General features: G+C 38.1%; 1 protein-coding gene across 1 annotated transcript; it reads left to right on the forward strand.

Moving 5' to 3' along the window:
- The first annotated feature begins 1,812 nt into the window (after positions 1 to 1,812).
- Positions 1,813 to 7,686, forward strand: LOC117102461 (coiled-coil domain-containing protein 63-like). Its single transcript, XM_033242719.1, has 9 exons — positions 1,813 to 1,974; positions 2,169 to 2,358; positions 3,185 to 3,307; positions 3,636 to 3,817; positions 4,415 to 4,605; positions 4,954 to 5,243; positions 6,156 to 6,407; positions 6,541 to 6,662; positions 7,476 to 7,686. Exons 1-9 carry the CDS (start codon positions 1,817 to 1,819, stop codon positions 7,684 to 7,686), a joined length of 1,719 nt encoding a protein of 572 aa, XP_033098610.1. The 5' UTR covers positions 1,813 to 1,816.
- Positions 7,687 to 7,908: the final 222 nt, after the last annotated feature.

Consider the following 7,908-nt stretch of genomic DNA (forward strand, 5'->3'; position numbering starts at 1 on the left):
ACGAAAAAATGTGAATTATAGGGTAATACGCCCGCGCGCGATCCAAAAGCGGGGAACACATAGGTTTGTCGCGTCAAAGGGATCTGTTGCCGAGTGATCTCCTTCTCAATAATACCTCCATGGTTATAACCATGTCCCGAGATGTGCGTCTTTTTGTTGTCTTCTGATGAATTGCCTTGCAATAACTCCAAAACAGATTCATTGGTTTTCACTGGGTATACAGTGTGACGTAACCATGTGGATTCTATTTCTATCGGGTATGACGTAAACATTGTGGACACGCGTATAGAAACAACGCGCGCGTACGGAAGTTGAAAAACTGTGCCAGTAAACGGAAGTGAAGAATTAAGCCGTAGCAACGACAATAACATTCAGTGTTTTGAAACAATACACATGTCCAGGTATTTGGTAGTACTAAAGTACTACTAAAAAATTCGTTTTGAAAATTTCATCGTAAGTTTTTCCTAATTAGATTGTAGTAATTTAACTGTTACATCATTGTGCGTTTTTATTATTTATCTTCGTTATCACTTAATAATATAGCACGATGATGGTGAAGGGTATGCAATAGTAGTAATACAAAACAATCTTTACTTACAATATCTAGCTTACTACTACTTGATAGACTATGAGTTTGTTGGCCTAGGCCTATAATATAGGCATAGGGTCTGGCTAATTTAAAGCCCCATTCCCGGCAAAATTTTATTAAAAAAGATTTTTTTTAATAGAAAAAATGCATATGCATTACTCTATTTATTATAAACAATGGAAAAATATTGAATTGAACATAAATTTTAGTTTTACGCAAAAGAATAAAAAAAGAGAGAAATACAGACTATTTCTCACAGGAGATTACAGTACCATTTTCTCGACGAATTCTTCGTTACTAGGCCTAGGCAAAATCAAAGGTTGTAGATCGCATCTGCTGGAATGCTCTCGCTTTTATGTATACATTTTTTTACAGTCAATAAAGTGCGCCATCTGTAATAAAAATAAAATCTCCCACACTAAGATCGTTCAAGTACGCCTGATGCTGAGATATGTTTGTTTAATTGTCAAAATCTCGGTCAGAATAATTTTGTTAACAGATTTGTTATATTATATTTCACAAGTGTCAATAAGTCTAGCAACGGAAAATATCTCGGCCGTTTTTATGAGTCTGATAACAGAACCTAAATCGAGGTAAGGCTAGGCCTAGCCTGCAGTGTTGGCCTACTATATTTCTTCGCAGACCTATCGCAAAATCAAACATGAACAATCCATCCGCATTTAGTTTTGTGTACAAAAAAAAAATAAATTAAAAAAAATCAAATTTCAGTCTTTTTTTACATTTTTTCATGTTTAGGAATGTCTAAATTCAGTTAAATTAGCAATTTCGTATTACATTTATAAATCTTTATAACATAATATAAAAATCAGATTTTTCTTAACTGAAAACTTGCCGGGAATGGGGTTTTAATAGGAAACAATACGTTACTAGATGGAAAATTTAATTCCGTCAATCAGTCATTCATCCATTCGGTCAAAATCAACATACAAATTACGGGAAACTCATAAAATTGATAAAAATTTAAAACAATTTGGAGCAAATTTACGTTGAATAAAAGTTTTATTTAAAACATAAGTAATACATTTTGATAATTGTCTAAAACTTGAAAAAAGTTTTAATGATATATATTTACTTTGCATCATCAGGTGTTTGTATAGGCTCCTGGATAGACCGTGTGCGTGACTAGTAAAGGTTTATCGATAATAAAATTATTATGTATAAGTGTTATTGGCAAAATATCATGATTATCGACTTTTAGAAAAGAACATGAATAGACCTGGAAGCCGAAGGTCTGACATCAGCGAGCCAGATAATGATTGCTTGGCGGAGATTGAACTATCTCGTCTGCAGCGGCAGTACAGGCTACTGGAGAATGACAGGAAGGCTTACTTTGAAGAATCACAAAATCTAGTCAGAAAACAAAAGTAATTGATGATTATTTTACTTTGCATAGGCCTAGGCCCTATGTAAATACCAACTAGGCCTAAAAGGCATAGACCTAACTACATTTCGAATTATTAAGTAGATAGGGCCTACGGTAATTGATAGATCGATTTATTAATTAATTAATTGATTGATTAATAAATTTTTTTTTATATTTGCTGATAACGATATCAAGGGTTCACCTTGAGTCGCTGAAAGAGGAAAGCAAGGAGATTGAGACTAACTTACAGCTAGCAAGTAGTGTTACTAACGAAAAGAAAGACAGAGCGTATTCCGAAAAGATACATTCGCTTGTAGACGATCATGATGAATATTTGAATTTGATAGAGATGGAGAAGAAGTCTATTAAGGAATTAGACAAAGAGGTCTGTAATAGGGTCTTGTCTTTGAAGTTATCGCAGTAATGTGGCGCGTTAATCCGGGCATTCACTGCGTCGGACGACGGTCGCACTCGCACGACGAATCCAACTCTTCTCCGCGTGAGTGTTAGTAGACGACCCAACGCCCGTCTGCTGATTGCAGTCTGAACGGGTCGTCATAAAAAACGATCCGTTGCGAACACGTGTAATGGCGTTGCGTTGTCCATGGAGGGGAGCTTTCGATTGCACGATGACGGTAGGACGTAAAACGTAATGACGTCACTAAAAGTCATCTGCACATGCGAGAACGTTAAGGTCTCCTCGTCAAGTAGATTCTGGAACGCAATTTGGCCAATTCTATGTATGCAAAGAATTAACGTGGGACGCCACGTAGGACGGTCACGCATAAGTGATTCCGTTCTAGCGTCACATCGTCGCACCGAAAGCTCCCTAATCGCGTCGGCCAACGGCCATCGCGGGTGCAGTGAGTGCCAGGCTTTATAAGGCTGTTCAGACACAACGAGCCTACCAGTAACTTTAATTGAGTGGTGTGAACACGTGCATGGCGAATCTATCAGGTCTGAACGTAGCCTTTATATATAATAAAAGTATGGGTATTGTACAGACGTGTCCATGGATGTCTGTTTTAATTTTGGTTCACACTAGCTAGAGCTAGTTTGACGGGTTGACAAAAACGCAAGTATGACGGCTTTGCGTTTACGTCACCGTGTCTGAACCAAGCCTTATTCGCATTGAGGCCCCAGAGATTCTAATATATATTTTCCTTCTATTGTTTTTGCCAAAAGAATTAATTATACAACTTGTTTTACAGATTTTAACCATAGAGACAAAAGTAAATGAGCAATACAAAAATTTAGGGAGCTGCAGCCGCAGTCAAGCACGCCACATCTCGACACATAAACGTCTTCGAATTCTAGAGAATCGGCTCTATAAGGTAATAGCCATGATCAAGTAGTAGGAATCAACCGGTGATAAATTTAATGCAATCATACTTGGGCATTAGGTCCGTTGGCCCGGAACGGAGCCCTGGAGGTCGATGCCATTTATTTCGGCTCTAAATAAATTCGTACCTCTCCCACACCTAGCCTGTATCAATACTGATTTTACCCCCACCCCTTTAGGGAATTCTGTCCCCAGGATAAAATACCTAGATGAAATCGGCCTCCGCTTTGTGATGCTTTCTGCTGATTGCCTTTGCGCAGACCCTAGTCAAAAAAAGAATGTCACTTTAATTATTTTATACATATTTATCGATAACGTAGGCAACTGTCGGGTTTAACGAGATGCTGGGTTCAAATGCAGAGCTTCGTTGCAGTATTGACCACTTAACACAGGACCGTCATATATTTGAATCGCTGTACAAAAAACTGTTAAAGGAGCAACAACATATCAAGCGAGAGATGAATGACGTTATTCAGCAGTCAACTGCAGCTTACGATGCCAGGTAACCATTACGGAGTTATCCGTACCTCGTTGGCCAGCCTGTGGTGGAGATTTCTATGCTCATCTTAATATACTATATATAGACCTAGTACTAGTCAAAAAAATCAAATTACTATTGTGGTGGTAACGAGGGTGGTTATGGTAATGGTGGTATTGGGAAGATTTCGCAAGCTTACGAAAGCGATAATGAATACGATTAGTCATCAAATTATTTGGTCAATCCTCTACCACGACGTAGGCCTTCCATGTCTTTTACATCAATCAAATTCAGCTCGTTTATGTACTGTCAAGATTTTTTAGGCAAGAATGACTGCAATAATGAAGATGACGTATTCGTAATCGTTATTGTTTTCGTAAGGTTGCGAAATCTCCGTAATGACAACGACGATGATGATGATGCCGATAATGATGACAACGACGGTAATGGCGATGATGATGATGATGATGATGATGATGATGATAGTATAAAAATGCGTTTTAAGTAGCCTAATTTCAAGTACATAATCTAAGGTGCAGAATGTATAAGAGCATAGATCTATATATCTTGCATTCGTCATGCCGGTTCTTCTTAAATCTGATTGATTATGTCAACATTAAGGGATGAAGCACAGACAAAGATGATGGCACTGCGTGACAGGAGCGAGAAGGAGCAAGCACAGTACAACCTAGAACTTAAGGAGCTGCATCGAATCATCGACCACGACAGAAAGCTGAAAGAATTCATGGCCATCAAGGCACAGGAAAGGATCGAAATAAAAGCCATTGAAGCAGCCAAATGCAAAAAGAAAGGTGAAAAATACTTAACGTAACACAAATGTATTAGGGAATTTTCGCAAGCTTTCGCAAACGATAACGAATATGGTTACGTCATCAACTTCGGTATGTGTCACAACGCGGTGATTCGTATCTTTTGCATGAATCAAGGATCATATTCAGCTCGCACAACATTATTTTGAAGAATTTTTGAGGCACGAATAATGATAATGACGTATTCGTATTCGTTATCGTTTCGTAAGGTTGCGAAACCTCCCTAATATCGCATTAAACACCAAAACAATCTCAAAAATGTGTTGGTCAATACGTTTACAAAAATTGTGCTTCACCTTTTGTGTCTTTTTCATTTCTTATTATTACCAGACGATGAAAAATCAAACACAAGAATTCACGAAGAAGAGATGAAATCGTTAGATGCCATATTTGAGAGAATAAAAGAGGTAACGGGAGAAAAAGATCTGGACGCGTTAGTGCGCAAATTCATAGACAACGAAAACAAGAATTTTGCGCTGTTCAACTACGTCAACGAACTGAACAACGAAGTAGAGATGCTTCAAGATCAAATCCACGGCATTGAGCAAGACATTGCCAGCTTCAAAAAACAAGGCATGAAACTTGATAAAAATAGGCATGCCATAATGAAGGATTTAGAAGTAAGTGAAAAAAAAATCACGATCAGCAACGGATTATGATCCTATTTTTGTATATAGCCCGCTTCGATTTTTAAGTCGTTGGTTGAATTTCTTTTGTATCATATAAATTCGGTCAAAGAAAATGTTCACACAAAATAATAAAATACATAAAGCAGTTTCGGAATCTTAAATGCATAAGGACCGCGTCACCAGCTTAGTAACAATATTGCAACGGCAAGGTCATAAATCGTCCACAAATCGACGTCAATATCCTCCCACCATCGCTTGAGTATTTATGACGTCATGTTTTCAATACGTCACGGTAATCTTGCTTCTGAGTTGGACGTCTTCTTGATCATTCCTTAATCGATCATTCCTTGATCTATTAAATTTTTAAAGGCTGTGACTAAGTTATATATCGTCTCTATACGTTGGTCGATCTGTCCCGATCCCCATTCTTTTTTTTTCAATTTATTTCACATAACAATATAAAAACATTATGAAAAAAAAAACAAACAATACGGTAGGCCCTACAATGACATGTATTTAATGTTACGATAAACAGAAGAAAAAAAAAACATCCACTCTGAAGCTCTGAAAATAAACAGTATACAGTACAGTAAGGCCTTTCAATGATTGAAATTGCACATTGTAACCTACTGTCAGGTATCATCAATTTTTCTCTCGAGTAAAATGGATTTTGCTCTATTAAAATCATAATAAGGATTAACAAACTACCGTCAGTGCTTCCATAATGTATGCTCCGATAGATAAGACAATGTTTCCGGAAAAGGAACTGCTCATTTTATCACGAATATTGATGAGGGCGTAAGCCTATTTGAATGCATTGTGATGATGATTTAGAAACATGATTATTATCTATATCTAGAGAGTTAGCCAACCTAATAACTTTGCATTTTCCATCCTCGTTAGGCTAAATGTACCGAGAAAACAAAAGAGGGCGACGCCAGTGAAACGAAATTAAAACACTTGAACAAGTCTTTGGGCCAGATGAAAAGTGCCATTTTGAGCCTGTTTCGCAAGGCAGAGTGTGATGAATCCACGATTACCGAGATGTTGGGTTCAGTAGCTGGAATCAGCGACAAAAACGTCATGTTGTACTTAGGCAGTATCGAACAGAAAGTCAGCGATCTGCTGCTCTCCCAGAGCTACCTGCAATATAAGGTATGACGTCACCAGCGCACACAATTTGCGCATCAAACATTCTGCTTCGGGATGGTTGGGTAGTGATGATGGACGATTAATGAACAGTTGTATTTTCACATCCTTCTTATGCGTTTCTATTTTTTTTTATAAGTCGACTGAGAAAACTAAGCAAGAGGCAGCAGCTGCACAGGCTCAGCAGACTAGTAGCATTTGCAACGCCAAGTTAATAAGTCGTCCACAGATCGACGTCAGTATCGTTCCGCCATCGCTTGAGTATGTATGACGTCATATTTTCATTACGTCACAGCAATCTTGCTTACTTCTGATTAGGACGACTTATTACTCTTTCCATGATCTATTTTGAAGGCAGTTACGAAGCTGATGCTATAATTCGTAGGCCAATCTGTTCCGACCCCCATGAAGCTGTCCGAAAGGGGATTTGAAATTATCCGGTAGAGGGGCCGGCAGAATCCAGTGGCTACTAGAGAAACTGGGCAGTTTTTGGCAGGGGCGGCGCCAGGAATTCCACACCCTCTGTCGGGTAGAGCCTAGAGCCTGTCTCTTATACACATCTTAAATACCAAAAAATTAAATTTGTCGGGGAATGTTTTCATTAAAAAACATTTTGTGTTAATTATGGGATTCTTTATTAAAAAAAAAGGTTAATTTGAAAGAAAATCATTGTCAAGGGTACTAGTCCCCTTTCGGCGGTACTAGTCCCCCTATCAGGAGTATTAACCCGCTGTCGGGGGTAGCAACCCCCTGTGGGGGAAGAGCTGGCGCCACCACTGCTACCTATAAAGCATGCTTGAATTGTACTTTTGGCGCTCGAGATTGTCACGAGTGTCGTGGCTGACCGGGTGGGGTCTCGGGGAATGCTAGTTTTGCCTGGTACCGTAGGTGATGGAAAGGTTGTCTTCATTTTTATAACTAAGAAGCTTATGTGTGTAATTGTTACTCTCTCATCCTGGCGAGAATTATTGCCTTTGTAATGTAGAATTCATTGAGGTTGATGTTAATAGCATTCTGTAGTGGTTAACAATAATTATAGCTCACTAGCGTATGTTTTTTTGTTTTCCCTGTCAGTGATAGCATCGACAGTGATGATGATCTCAGTTCGATACTTGATGGGACTGGTGAAGTCCAACCACTGACAGAGGAAGAACTAAGGCGCAGGACTGTTAAGATTGTAAAAAGACGTCAAGAAACCGTTGCATCAAAAGTTGGGAAAACGACAGAAAACGGTGTTCAAAATAACAAACAAACCGCTGGGTCCGGAGATAAAGCTAAAACATAAACTTCTATGTGTCATCGGATGTATCATTGAAATAATAATTGGTGGAAAAAATGTATACAATATTATTTTAACGAATTTTCGATTAAAAAGTATTTATGTATACATTTTCAATTCATGATAATCACATTGATTTGTTAAGTTTGAATAAAGAATGCTTATCAATAATTATCCGAGTTGGTTTATATTCATATCAATTATTTATTAACGACTAAACTTTTCGTT

The sequence above is a fragment of the Anneissia japonica genome, unplaced genomic scaffold (genome assembly GCF_011630105.1).
Source record: "Anneissia japonica isolate Jap-2015-1 unplaced genomic scaffold, ASM1163010v1 scaffold288068_len275957_cov168, whole genome shotgun sequence".
Taxonomy (NCBI): Eukaryota; Metazoa; Echinodermata; class Crinoidea; order Comatulida; family Comatulidae; genus Anneissia; species Anneissia japonica.

What these genes read in the sequence shown, in the direction of transcription:
- LOC117102461 (XM_033242719.1), top strand. Translation starts at nt 1,817, where the DNA reads ATGAATAGACCTGGAAGCCGAAGGTCTGACATCAGCGAGCCAGATAAT. An exon ending in TAGAGAATCGGCTCTATAAG is followed by an intron (nt 3,308 to 3,635) that starts GTAATAGCCATG and finishes TCGATAACGTAG; the next exon opens with GCAACTGTCGGGTTTAACGA. An exon ending in ATCGTTCCGCCATCGCTTGA is followed by an intron (nt 6,663 to 7,475) that starts GTATGTATGACG and finishes TTTCCCTGTCAG; the next exon opens with TGATAGCATCGACAGTGATG.